This window comes from Ursus americanus, chromosome 14 (assembly GCF_024610735.1).
Source record: "Ursus americanus isolate L20-20 chromosome 14, mUrsAme1.1.p, whole genome shotgun sequence".
NCBI lineage: Eukaryota > Metazoa > Chordata > Mammalia > Carnivora > Ursidae > Ursus > Ursus americanus.
This window is the reverse complement of record NC_142140.1, coordinates 39,188,378-39,203,059: the sequence shown is the minus strand read 5'-3', so window position 1 is coordinate 39,203,059 and position 14,682 is coordinate 39,188,378. Positions and strand designations below refer to the sequence as shown.

The 14,682-nt window shown below is 44.9% G+C and overlaps 1 protein-coding gene across 1 annotated transcript; it reads right to left on the bottom strand.

Annotated features, from left to right (window-relative positions):
- Positions 1 to 52: 52 nt before the first annotated feature.
- NICN1 (nicolin 1, tubulin polyglutamylase complex subunit) lies at positions 53 to 4,524 on the bottom strand. Its single transcript, XM_045778871.2, has 6 exons — positions 4,299 to 4,524; positions 2,844 to 3,020; positions 2,476 to 2,589; positions 1,951 to 2,022; positions 1,510 to 1,614; positions 53 to 1,435 (listed from the first exon to the last, which is right to left on the bottom strand). The coding sequence occupies exons 1-6, from the start codon at positions 4,428 to 4,430 to the stop codon at positions 1,394 to 1,396; spliced, it is 642 nt and encodes a 213-aa protein (XP_045634827.1). The 5' UTR covers positions 4,431 to 4,524; the 3' UTR covers positions 53 to 1,393.
- Between the last annotated feature and the right edge of the window lie 10,158 nt (positions 4,525 to 14,682).

Genomic DNA, 14,682 nt, shown 5'->3' with positions numbered 1-14,682 from the left:
CTCTAGTGAGGGTCTCTGGCTCTCCCACTGGGAGGACACAGGCAACCAGCAGTCATGCATTCCACAAGTGTTTATTGATCTTGCTGCACACTACGCTCTATGCCGGGTATGAATGAAGCACAGTCCCTGCCACCGCCCCAGACACCAGCCCCCACTCTCTTACACACTACACCCCCAGGGACCTCCCCCCACTCTCTTACACACACACACACACACACACACACACACCCTCTCTGAGGGCTGCTTCTCCCTGAGCACAGGATCGTGGTCATTACCCTAGTAGCAAAAGCTGAATGGGGCTAAGTAAATGACCCTGCAGGCACGTGCAAGATAACTGCAAGACCCTGCAGATAACACCTGCAAGAACTCTGGTAAGAGCAGAGGGTGGCCACCAAAAGGGGGCTGACCTTCCTCCAGAAAGCTGTTGAGCCGCACAAATGTCCAATTTTCCAGGTCTAGCACAAGTTATAGAGTACTGCTGCATCATAGCCCCTGGGGGCAAAGCCAGGAAAAAACGGAAAAGGAAGATTTTCCCTTAAGAGCAGCCTGCCCTATTCAGCAGCAGGCCTGGGGTTGTAGCAGACCTCAGCCTCTTAGACACCAATAAGAGCGCTCACCTGGACCCACACCCTGCCTAGGTTGATCTTTCATCACACTGAGCATAACTCTTGGAAGGGGGCAGCTGGGAGAACGGACAAGGAAGTACTTTGGGCACCAAGGTCCCAGAACTCATTCTCAGACCCCGGCCTTGCCGGAGACACCTGCCGGGGCTGGATGGGAAGACCCATTTGAACACACATCCAGGAGCCAGCTCAGGGACCAAGGGGTTCAGGCTGCCCAAATCTCCAGCTTTGCTCACTAGGTAGGCAGCAAGAGTTAAGAAAGGAAATTTCTTCTTACAGGCATAACACAAAGGGAAAGAAGACCACTAGAGGGCGCAGAAAGAAGAAATGGGCTCCTGTTTTTCCCTCAAGCTTCCAAACTAGGAGTGTGATGGCTACAGCAGCCTTTCAGCTGTAGTTAGAGCAGGTTTACTAGGTCACCCCAACCCACTGCACTCAGGGTGAAGCAGCAGGCAGGAGACTGGAGTGTGCATGTTGGCAGAAGGAGCAGAGGGCACAAGGGGATTCTTAGCAAATAGAACTGAAGTGTTTTTAGGGTAGAAAAAGGAGTTTCAGGTTGCAGTCGGATGAGGACAGAGTACACCCCTGCCGAGAGCTCATGCTGAAGCAACACAGTGAGCCCCATGAATCCTGAATGGGTGAGCGCGGCCCAGACCCAGTGGGCATGCAGGCAGCACTCAGAATGCACGGGGAAAGCACTTCAGCCTCTGGTGGCCCAAACTGGGTCTGGGTGGGCACGGAAGGCCAACATCTTGGCTAACAGCCACGGTTCAAGTGTAGGAGAGCAAGTTCAGGTCATAACAGCCATCCACCTGCAAAACAAAAGACCATCATATCTGACCTGCTCAGGGCAACGGGAGCAAGGCAGAGGGAAGCGATCACTCACATCAAAGCGGCCGATCCTTGTGGAGGTGTGACTGGCCCGGATCATCTCTGTCAGCGCCCACATCTGCTGCACCTCGGAGGAGACCCTGCTGGGGTCTGGGAGACCCTGCCCCAGAAGGAGGGGTCAGTGGCCATGGGTATCTCCCCAGCAGTGCCCTTGAAGCTCCAGAGAGGCCAAGTTGGGCTATGGGGCCCTCCAACTGAGACCAGTAACATTCCCAGATGCCTTGTGAAACATGAGGTTGGTGCCTGATGTGCAGGAAGCAGCCCAGTCCCACTCAGAGACGTCTCAAATCCCATGGACCACCCAAGAGGAAGATGGCACAGAGTGAACAAAGGGCCCTGGGTCCAGCCCCAGATTCTTGCAGAAAGAGGCCCACCTGGGCCTGTGCTGGACACAAGAGCTGTCCACACATGGTTCTGACCCACGATGAGGGCTTACCTCAATGAGGGGAGCAGGCTGCTCACAAGGCACTGGGTGGGAGAGCCACTTGGGGAAGGTCATGGAGGGGCTCTGCAAAGCAAAGGCATACTGCCCTGAAGGAAGCAGAGTGGAAAAGCCCTAGGACCAGATTCCAAGGTCCTCAGAGAAGAGAAAAGGGCACCAGGGCCTCAGACACTGAGAAAACCCTGTCCAGGGGTCCATGAGGTCCACAGGGCAGTCAGACTACCTAAGAACCTAGAGACTACCTAAGCTCTTCTGGTATGCAGGAGCCCCCGGGAATACAAGGAACAGAAGTATCTCCCAGCACCTGAAGGCTCAAGCTCTGAGAGGGGCAGGTGGCCTCAAAGGTCAGGGGATACGAGGACATGACCTCACCTCTCACCCTTAGCTTCCAGCATTCTCTCCTGGCTAATTTCCTTCTGAGTCTTACTGTCCACTCCCAGCCCCCACCCAGCTCTCCTAGCCATAGCTAAGAGCCTCCTAGCAAAAGGGCCAACCAACAGCTCTGAGCTGGTCACTTACCTTTGGTCCCTGCTGGTAAATCTGCAGTTCCTCCACTGTGAAAGACAGCCACAGTGGTGATGGCTGTCGCAGAATCAGGCGCAGCTCCAGTACTCTGGCCATGTCACACAGCATCTGACATAGATACACACACACACACACAAGGACCCAGCAAGGCTCTAGCTCACTGCCCAAGAGCCTGTCAACCAGCAATGAGCCAAGACGCTGCCTCCCCAGAACTTTAGGAAGGAAAGAACAGTAATCCCTCCAGGGCACAAGCCCAGGCCAGCCTTGCCTCCCCTCTTCCCTCCAGGTATCCTAGCCCAATCCCCAGACCCCCTGTTGAGCCCTCATTTGGACTTCCCTAGCCATGCTGAGTCCCAGCTGACCTGGTGCTTGAACAACGATACATACTCCTGGGCTCCCTCCTCACTGTGCGGGTCGGGCATGAGGCAATAGTCCCGCAAGCAGGTCACCCACTTGGCCGGTGTGTGCGTTGAGGTGTGTTGGCGAACACGGATGCTCAGAAAGGCTGTGTAGTAATTCTTAAACATGATCTCCTGTAACTAGAGCACACACAACCCACCGTGACAAATCAGACCCAGGCCCAGGGCTGGAGAGGCTCAAACATACCATCTCCTCCTCCCCTTAGGAATGTACTCTTCTACCAATCTAACAATTTCAATAAGCATCTACTGGGGCCCAAAGACAATTTCACTTTCCTAGAAGAGCTCACAGTCCAAATGAGCAGGTCATGCAAATAAACCATGACCGCATATCTGGTCACAAGTCTAAGATGCTGCCAGAATCCTAACTCTGGAGGAGGCAGAAAATGTACAAAATGAGGCCTCAAGAAGGAGGAGTTCAGGGGCTCCTGGCTGTCTCAGTCAGTAAAGCATGCAACTCTTGATCTTGGGGTTGTAAGTTCGAGTCCCACATTGGGCGTAGAGATTACTTAAAAAGAAGGAGTTCACCAAGTGGACTGGGAAAGAGACAGTGTAAAAGTAACATAAGCAAAGGGTCACCAAAGGGTGAGAAAACCTGGCACACTCCTGAAACAGCAGTGATTCAGCCTGGCTACAGCAATTCTCATCACTGGACACTCATCAGAATCACCTGAATAAGTTTTGTTTTTTTAGATATAAATGTACAGGCTCCACCCCAGACCTACTGAATCAGTATCTACAGGGCTGGGCCTTTTAGTGAAGTTTCCCAGCTTACGTAAGGAATTGCTTGTTAGAGGACCACATGCTATGGGACAAAGTGCATGGGGTCAAGAGGCAGGCGGGGCACAGACACAGAGTGGCTCCAAAGGCCAAGCCATTAGAAAGTGGGCTTTGTCCTGTGTGCTGAGGTCTTGTAGTGTCAGTCACTCTGCCAGCAGATGTGGACGGGCAACTGGAGATTGGAGACTGGAGCCACTGGGGGGATCCTGATGAGGAATGCGCTGAACCTGACCTCCAGCAGGGACGATAGGGAATGGGCAGGAGGCAGGTGTCGGAGTAACTCATTGTCTAATGATCCCCCGCCCAGTGGCCAGGAACAAAATTTCACCTTTCACCTCTGTTTGGTTCACAATTGTATTTCCAGCATCACTCTACTATCTTGGCACTTCTACGCCTGCCCTGTCCTGGACATTGGGGAGAGATGTTGAAGAGAACAGGACAGAAAACTGCATTCCGGTAAACATGTGTTAACTGAAGTAATAAATAAATGGTTAACTGATTTGCAAGGGCGAGGACACTGCAGAGGCTTTCGGTAAAAAATTAAATGCCTGGGACACGCCGGAGTTCCCAGGGCAGCCCCGCCCAGGAGCCCCGGTCGCGCCCACGGGGCTTGCTCACCTCGAAGGGCGCGACGCTGGGGAAGGTGACATCGATGACCAGCACACCTGGCCGGCCTTGGGAGGTTCGCACGTCGCCCACCTGCAGGGCCACGGTGCCTTTCACATGGCAGGGCACCGACACGCGGGACATAGTGTCAACAGCCACGACCAAGCCCAACTGCCGCTCCCGGCCTCTGACCACCGGCCCTTCCCGGCGTCCCCAGCAGAGCCCCAAGAACTACAACTCCCGCGAAGACTCGCGCTGGGCCAGCCCAGCCAATTACTGATGTTTCGGGCCGGCCGGGAGTCGGAAGTGCCTGAGGAAGTGCTCCTTCGGCCAATCATGGCGCGAGCCTTCAGGAGCTGTGGTCCCTGCCCAGATTGGTTCGAGCCATTCCGTATCGGAGCGATACCGTCCGTACTCCGCGGCCAAGCCTTGCACCGTTACTATCTCTGTACAGGGCGGTGGTTAGTTAAAACATATAAAGCCACGAGCAATAATGAGCATAGTGCCCGGCAGACATTAATTGCAAAAATAGGTATGAACACCCCCCCTTTTTTTAATGGACAAAGGATTTGAACAGATCATTCACAAAAGAATATAAATAGCGAATAAACCTGTGAAAAGATGTTTAATATGATTATTCATCAGGGCCGTTCTAATCAGAACTCCCACAACCCCACCGAACAGGCTAAAATTAAAGACTGGCGAGGATGTGGAGTGCTTGGAACCTTAATCCATTGATAATTTTCAGCCATTTTGAAAAAGTTTGGCATTTCTTTAAAAACTAAATTCATACCTACAATGTGATCAGCCGTTGTACTCCTCTAAGTATTTACCCAAGAGAAATGGATGTATAGGCCCGCTCAAGGACTGTTCTTAATAGCCAGAAATTGGAAATAATCCAAAGGTCCATGAGATGAACAGATGAACTAATTGTGGTGTATCCATACAATGGAATACTGCTTAGCAATAAAAAGAAATGAACAAATCCAAGTATCTGTCAACATATGGATGGATAAACAAATCGTGGTATATACATACAATGGAATTACTCGGCCTTAAAGGTGAATGAAACTGATAAATGCTTTAGTGTGAACATTGAAAATATGCTAAGTGAAAAAAGAAAACAGACATGAAGGACAAATATTGTATTATGATTCCACTTACATGAGGTACTTAGAATAGGCAAATTCATAGAGACAGAAAGTAAAATAGAGGTCGCCAGGGACTGGGGGTAAGGGGAAATAGAGTTATTAACAGATACAAAGTTTCTGTTTAGGATGATGACAAAAATTTCTGTAAATAGTGGCGTTGGTTATACAACACTATGAATATACTTAATGCCACTGACTTATACACTTAAAATGAGTAAAATGGTAAATATTATGTATATTTTACCAAAAAATTTTTAAAAAGGAATGAACAATTATATGCACACCACCACCACTAAATCTCAAATGTACTATGTTAAACAAAAAAAGTCATACCCAAAAGAGTACATACTGTATAATTCCACTTACGTGAAATTCTAAAAAAAGCAAAACTAATCTATAGTAATACAAATCAGGGCGGTTTTTCCTGGGGCAGGGAGAGAAGGGAAGAGATTGACTATGAAGAAGCACAAGGGAATACTTTGGGGGTGATGAAAAGGTTCTATAATTTGATTGTGGTGATAGTTGTATTTGTCTAGACAATTGTCAAAAATTTTTAAACTGAATGCTTAAGATTTGTGAATTTTTTTAAAGATTTTATTTTTAAGTAATCTCTACACCCAGCCCAGGGCTCAGACAACCCCGAGATCAAGAATCACGTGTTCTGTGGGCCAAGTGAGCCAGCTAGATGCCCCAAAATTTGTGCATTTTTATTATATCTATGTTATACCTCAATAAACATGATTTTAAAAGGAAAAAAAGAAAGGGCGCCTGGGTGGCTCAGTCAGTAAAGTGTCTGCCTTTGGCTCAGGGCATGGTCTCAGGGTCCTGGGATGGAGCCCTGCATCGGGCTCCCTGCTCAGGGGGGAGCCTGCTTCTCCCTCTTACTCTCCCTCTGTGCTCTCTCTCTCTCTCTCTCTCTCAAATAAATAAAAATCTTTTTAAAAAAATAATAAAAAAATAAAAGAAAAAATAAGCAAAGCAAAAAATGAATGTTAACCATTATGTTTATTGTCATTACCATCCTTCCAGGCACTTGTGGAAACAATGCTTTGGAGATCATTCATTAGTTACGTCTGTTTTATTGATAACAAAGCTGAGGCCAGAAGTGGTCTGGTGATTTCCTAAGACAATAAAGCAGTATGCAGTAGAGCTGGAATAAGGGCCTCTTTGGGGCTCCTTCCTCATAGGTCAGAACCCTCCGGGTAATGGCCAGCTTTGGTGACCTGAGCCTATTGAGGAACCCAAAGACACAGGCCCAGTATAATCCACAGGGCTCTCAGAGGGGTGTATCAGACAGACACAAAACCAGGATTCCAGGCTAGCCCAAGGAACAGCCTGGAAGACTTATGCCTTCCCAGTCCAGGTGCCCCCAGAGACTTCTAGTGACAGAAAACATTCCCTGTCTTTTCATTGGCTGTTGTCAAGGGAAAATAATTTGTGTCCTTGGGTCTCCTGGACTGGCCATTGCTGTCTCCATTTGGACTCAGACTAATGATCCACTGCCTGGGTCTCTCCAGGTTCCTGAGAGTTTCCTCTTTATGAAGACCACCCCATGCTAGAGCAGAGGCTTTCTCAAATCCCACAAGATTATAGGCCCCCTGGAAATCAGGAGGATACACACAAGTTCTGGGCTTTAGGACTCAGTTCTGAGAGCATAGTCCTAGTGTCACCAGCTAGAACTCAAGACTTGACCTTTACTGCTCGCCTGTTAGTATCCATCAACTTTTGTCCCACATTTTTCTCTAAGCTTTCCTTTCCAGCTTATCTTTTAACTCAGGCAAAAGACCCCATGGACACAGCATCCTGTGATGGAAACCAAAACTACCCCTCAAGCAATAACGACTGCCTGGATGAAGAGCTCTGGCAGCCCAGATCACCCAGACCAGTTTGAGCTTAACCTCTGACTCATGCCTGGGTGGATGGACCATGGAGTGACCCATGGAGTCACTGACAGTTACCCTTACCTCATCATAATACTAACGTCTCCACCCAAGGAGAAGCACAAACCTCATTTACATAACATATAAGATATGTATAGGCATGTTTCCTTAAGGCACATGCATGAGCTTATGCCTACTTCTACATGCAATGACAAGGCTCCCATTTCTTTATCTTCTTCTTTTTTTTAAGTTTGTTTATTCATTTATTTATTTTTAGTAATCTTTACACACCCACTGTGGGGCTCAAACACACAACCCTGAGATCAAGAGTCACATGCTCTTCTAAGCCAGCCAGGCACCCCAAGGCTCCTATTTCTATGCATCCTAACCCCAGGGGGCACCTGGTTGGCTCAGTCAGAAGAGCATGCAACTCTTGATCTCAAAGTCGTGTGTTTGAGCCCCACAGTGGGTGTAGAGATTACTTAAAAATAAAATCTTTAAAAAAATACATGAAATAAGTGAGTAAACAAATATTTATCCTAACCCTAAATAAAAGGAACCCATTCACACTTGCTCTGGGAGTCAAGGTTGGAAGTTATTCCCGGTGATCTCCTTCTTTACTGCAAGTAAATTTTCTTTGTATGACAATTCCACCTGGATAGTTTCCATGACTCACCAAGGAGGGAACTCATGTAGTTCAGTTACAATGGCAGACACAGAGCCGTGTGGCCCCTCACTGCAGATGATGAGTCTCACCTCATATTTCCCTGGTAGACAGCCACCTCCACTCCAGCCCCTCCAATCCATTACTTACTCTGTGGCAAGACAACCTTTTCAGTGTGAAATCCTCATGGATTCTGCTTCAAGGTAAAAGCCAAAAGCTCTGGGTAAGTCCATGAGCCCAAAGCATGAATGGCCCCTGCCACAGGCCACTCAAAACCTGCTCCCTAGCTCCCTAGCTCCCTAGCTCCCTGACTCGCTCATTCAGAAGAGCATGTGACTCTTGATCTTGGGGTTGTAAATTTGAGCCTCAAGTTGGACATAGAGATTACAAAACAAACAAACAAACAAAAATAACTTAAAAAATAAACAATGAACCTGCCCCCTTCCACATCCCTGGCACCTTCACTCCAGTTCCTCCCACATGGTGCCCGCTCTCTTCTTCTAGCCTGCTCACAGAACACTCATTAGATCACTTCTGCCCTACCACCAACCACCTATCTACTCTTCAGTTCTTGGTTTAGATTTTGATTTTTCAGGGAGTACTTTCTTGATCTCTGGGACTAAGTTAGATCATGGTACATTGTCAGAGCCTCTCCACATTTTATTGTAATCATCCCCCCAAAGCCTGTCTCCCACACTGGGCTACATGGGGTAGGAATTTAGTCTGTTGGCTTGTATCTCACATCTCCTAGCATCATGCTGGACATAGATGGCGCTCAATGAATACATTCCAAATGAACAAATTGTTCGATTTTAGATACTTCTACTTCCAGCTAAGATGGAGTAAATAGGAAAAGATTTACCCTCCCACCTGACCCAATCAAAGGACCAGACAAAATATACAAAACAATCACTTTCAGACACTGTCCATCAGGCAGCACAGAACAGCGATCCCTAAAAGAGGAGAAACAAAATAAGCTCAATGATTGTCTCAGTTTACTGTCTGGAAAGAGTTTCCAAATACAGTGAGGAGGAACCCAGGTGGAGTGGCAGGCTCCTTGAGTTGAGGAGACAAAACTGGGAGTTTGGGGAGCAAAGATGGCTAGAAGCTAGACAGAACAGAGCTGCACAGAGAGATGACTCCAGAGATCTCTAGGGGGATCCCCTTGAGGCTTCAGCTTAGTAATAACCAGCCCATGCATGTAAGGAAACTACCCAAAGCCAAAGAAAGAACTACCCTAAAGAAAAAAAGGTGATAACACCAAATCTTACTTAGAGCCAGAAAGTTTGTGTTCCCATCAGCCATTAGTAAAAAACAAAACAAACAAAAACAAAACACTAATGAGATGGAAACTGAAGGAACCCCACAAAAATAGCCATTTTTTTCTTTTGCTCGGGCTTCTTTTTTTTAAAATTTAAACTCAATTAATTAATGTATAATGTGATATTTGTTTCAGGGGTATAGGTCTGTGATACATCAGTCTTATATAATACCCAGTGCTCATGACAACACATATCCTGCCCAATGTCCATTACCAAGTTACTCTATCCCCCACCCCCCTCCAGCAACCTTCAGCTTGTTTCCTAATATTAACAGTCTCTTGTGGTTTGTCTCCCTCTCTGGCTTCGTCTTGTTTCATTTTTTCCTCTCTTCCCCTATGATCCTCTGCTATGTTTCTTAAATTCCACATATCAGTGAGATCATGTAATAATTGTCTTTTCTCTAATTGACTTATTTTGCTTAGCATAATACTCTCTAATTCCATCCACGTTGTTGCAAATGGCAAGATTTCATTTTTGATGGCTGCATAATATTCCATAGTTCATATATACCACATCTTCTTTATCCATTAGTCTGTCAAAGGACATCTGGGCTCTTTCCATAGTTTGTCTATTGTGGACATCGCTGCTGTAAACATTGGGTTGCAGGTGCCCCTTCAGATCACTACATTTGTATCTTTGGGACCTTTGCCCTGGCTTCTAATCTTACTAGGACCAGCACCCTCACCCCACTCTACACATACCTTGTAATGCAAAAAGCGTATGTCTTCCTTGTAAGGAATAAAGAGATAGTGATATCTTTCGAGTCTTCTAGCACAATAGATCACATCTAAGGAGTGATGGGGCAGGATCATCATGAACGTTCTCCAAGACCACTGACTCCAAACACCTTCACATCAAGGACCTTGATTTCAGGAAATGAATGACTTCTGAAGAGCACCTGGACCCTCTCCTTGTTCTGACCAGATCCTGATGTCTAAGAGGACATGTGCACCAGACCACAATCTCCAATAAAAACCCCAGGCCTCAAGCAAAAACGAGACTCATGCTTTTTCCAGGTCTCCTAGACATTCTGTCCGTATCATTCTGTATACATATATCTTCAATAAACTCTGCTTTCACCTTCTGCTGGCTCGCATCTGATTTCCATCCTTCATGAAGCCAAGACCCTCTTAGCTAAATTCAAGAAAGTAGAAGACAATATTAATGTAGTTTTTTTGAATGTTGCTGTATTGTGTTGGTGAGGTTTGGAGCCAATGGCCAAGAAAGAATTCTTGAGACCTCTTCAATGCAAAATGGTTTTATTAAAGCACAGGGACAGGACCCATAGGCAGAAAGAGCTTCTGCGTGCTGCTGCCTACTGCTCCCTGCTGCCCCAGGATTGTGAGGAGCAAATGATTATATACCTTGGGGTTGGGAGAAGTAAAGATAACGGAAGTTCCAAAAGGTGGGGTAGCAGCAAGCAGAGGGAGAAGCAGGCTTCCTGCTAAGTAAGGAGCCCAACGTGGGATTTGATCTGAGGCGCCTGGGATCATGAGTTGAGCTGAAGGCAGATGCTTAACCGACTGGGCCACCTAGGTGGCCCATCTTTTTTTTTTTTAAGATTTTATATATTTATTTGTCAGAGAGAGACCGCACAAGCACAAGCAGGGGGAGCAGCAGAAGCAGGCTCCTTGCTGAGCAGGGAGCCCGACGCTGGCACGATCCCAGGACCGTGGGATTATGACCTGAGCCAAAGGCAGTTGTTTAACGCGGACTGAGCCGCCCACGCACCCCCTACCTTTGTTTCCTACACCAAATAGAACACTGTATGTTAACTACACTGGAATTAAAATTGAAAAAAGTAATTTAAAAAATTAAAAGTTAAAGAGAAATGTTGAGCATATTTGTTTTTAAAGATTTTATTTTTAAGTAATCTCTACACCCAACATGGGGCTAGAACTTACAACCCCGAGATCAAGAGTCATATGTTCTACTGACTGAGCTAGCCAAGCACCCCATGGTTTGTTTTTGTTTTTTGAGCATGTTGTATTTTACACAGATGGAGAGAGAGAGAATAAGGAGTTGGCTCATGCAGTTTTGGAGCGTGAGAATTCCCTAAGACTCGCAAGATGGTAAGCTGGAAACCCAGGAGAGCCGATGTTCAGTTCAAGTTCAAGTCTGAAAGCCTAAGAATGAGGAAAGTTGATTGCATAAATTCTAGTCCAAAGCTAGCAGGCTTGAGACCCAAGAAAAGCTGATGTTTCAGTCCCAGTCGAAAGGCTGGAAAACCAATGTTTTGGCTCAAGCAATCAAGCGGGAGGAGTTTCCCCTTACTAAACTTGTCTGTTCTTTTCAGGTTTTCAATTGATTGGATGAAGCCCACCATATTAGGGAGGGAAATGTGCTTTATTCAGTCTATTTGAATGCTAATCTCACCCAGAGACACCCTCACAAACACACTTATCCAGAACAATATTTAGCTAAATGTGTAGATATTCTGTGGTCCACATAAAAATTAACCATCACAGAGTATGTTTTTTGTTGTTGTTTTTTGTTTGCTAAGATTTTATTTTACTATTTTTTAAATTTATTATTATTTTCTAAACAGGCTCCACCTCTGGCATGGAGCCCAATGCAGGGTGAAGTCACAACTCCCGGATCAAGACCTGAGCTGAGAGCAAGAGTCAGACACGTGACTAGATCTCGGGGTTGTGAGTTCAAGCCCCATGTTGGGTGTAGAGATTACTTAAATAAATAAACACTAAAATATATTTCTTTGTCTCTTGTAAGCTGTTTTGATTTAAGTCTATATCGTCTTATAATAACGTAGCTGCCCAGCTTTCTTTTGGTTACTATTTGCTTGGAGTATATTTTTCTACCTTTTTTTACTTTCAACCTCTCTGTGTCCTTGTATCTAAAGTGAGTCCCTTATTGATAGCATATAGATAGATCTGGGCTTTTATTTTTTATTTTTATTTTTTTATAGATCTGGGCTTTTAAAATCCGATCTTCCAAACTTTTACTAGTAAAGTTTAATTCATTTACATTTGTTGTGATTACTGATAAAGGATTTCTTATGACACTTAGTTTAGCTATATGCATTCAGTATGTTGTTGTTTTTCCTCAATTCCTCCATTTCTGCCTTTTAAAATTTAGTTAATTTTTTTGTAGTGTACTACTTTGTTTTCCTTCTTTCCTTTTTTGTATTTATTTTCATCTTTTTTGTATATTTGTTCTGTTTCATTTTAAGTAAGCTCTACACCCAATGTGGGGCTCGAACTCACAACCACAAGATCGAGTCTCACACTCTACCGACTGAGCCAGCCAGGTGCTCCTTGTATATATATTTTTTTAATTTTTTTTTTTAAGATTTTATTTATTTGACAGAAACAGACAGCCAGTGAGAGAGGGAACAGAAGCAGGGGGAATGGGAGAAGAAGAAGCAGGCTCCCAGTGGAGGAGCCTGACGTGGGGCTTGATCCCAGGAACCAGGGATCATGCCCTGAGCCTAAGGCAGACGCTTAATGACTGAGCCACCCAGGCGCCCCCCCTTGTATATTTTTAAACTATTTTCTTGATGGCTAACTTGGGATTACAACTGACATCTTAAATTTATAAGAAGTTAATTTAAATAATACCAACTTAGTTTCAACAAGTTTATAAGCACTCTATGCCCATACATCTGTTTCTCCCCCTTCATATTGTTATTGTCAAAAATAATATCTTTATACACTTTATGGCTACTGACATAAATTTATAATTGTTTTATGCATTTGTTTAAAAATTTTTTTTTAAAGATTTATTTATTTGAGAGAGAGCACTTGCACAAGTGTAAGTAGGGGGAGGGGCAAAGGAAGAGACTCTCAAGCAGACTCCCCCTTGAGTGTAGAGTCAACCCGGGGCTCAATCTCATGACCCATGAGATCATGACCTTAGATGAAATCACGTGTGGGACCCCCTAATTGACTGAGCCACCCAGGTGCCCCAAGATTTTATTTCTAAGTAATCTCTTAAACCCAATGTGGGGCTCGAACTCACAATCCTTAGATCAAGAGTTGCATGCTCTACCAACTGAGTCAGCCAGGCGCCTTTTATTTATTTATTTATTTATTTATCTTCCAAGTATTTAAATTCAAGTTATTTAACATATAGTGTAGTATTGGTTTTAGGAGTAGAATTCAGTGATTCATCACTTACGTATAACACCCAGTCCTTATCACAATAAGTGCCCTCCTTAATGCCTATCACCCATTTAGGCCATCCCCCCCTCCAGCAACCCTCAGTTTGTCCTCTATAGTTAAGAGTCTCTTATGGTTTGCCTCCTTCTCTGTTTTTATCTTATTTTACTTTTCCTTCCTACCCCTATGTCCATCTGTTTTGTTTCTTAAATTCCACATACAAAGAAATCGTATGATATTTGTCTTTCTCTGACTGACTTATTTCGCTTAACATAATACCCTCTAGTTCCATCCATGTCGTTGCAAATGGCAAGATTTCAATTTTTTTTATGGCTGAGTAATATTCCACTGTATATATATACTACATCTTTATTCGTCAGTCGATGGACATTTGGGCTCTTTTCGTAATTTAGCTATTGATGATAATGCTGCTATAAACTTTGGGGTGTATGTGTCCCTTTGAATCAGTATTTTTGTATCCTTTGGGTAAATACCTAGTAGTGCAATTGCTGGGCAATAGTTTTATTTTTAACTTTTTGAGGAACTTCCACACTGTTTTCCAGAGTGGCCACATTAATTTGCATTCCCACCAACAGTGTAAGAGGGTTCCCCTTTCTCTGCACCCTCGCCAAGATCTGTTGTTTCCTGAGTTGCTAATGTTAGCCATTCGACAGGAGTGAGGTGGTATCTCATTGTGGTTTTGATTTGTATTTCCCTGATGATGAGTATGGTTGAGCATACTCAACTCAACTTAGCCAATTTGTGTGTCTTCTTTGGTGAAACATCTGTTCATGTCTTCTGCCCATTTCTTGACTGGATTATTTATTTTTTGGGTGTTGAGTTTGGTAAGTTCTTTATAGATATTGGGTACTAGCCCTTTATTCCACATGTCATTTGTAAATACCTTCTCCATCCCATAGGTTGCCTTTTAGTTTTGTTGATTGTTTTCTTGCCTGTGCAGAAGCTTTTTATCTTGATGAAGTCCCAATAATTCATTTTCGCTTTTGTGTCCCTTGCTCTGGAGACGTGTCTAGTAAGAAGTTGCTGTAGCCACGGTGAAAGAGGTTGTTGCCTGTGTTCTCCTCCAGGATTTTGATGGTTTCCTATCTCACATTCAGGTCTTTCATCCATTTTGAGTCTATTTTTATGTATGGTGTAACAAACTGGTCCAGCTTCATTCTTCTGCATGTTGCTGTCCAGTTTTCCCAACACCATTTGTTGGAGAGACTATTTTTTTTCCCATCAGACATTCTCTCTTGTT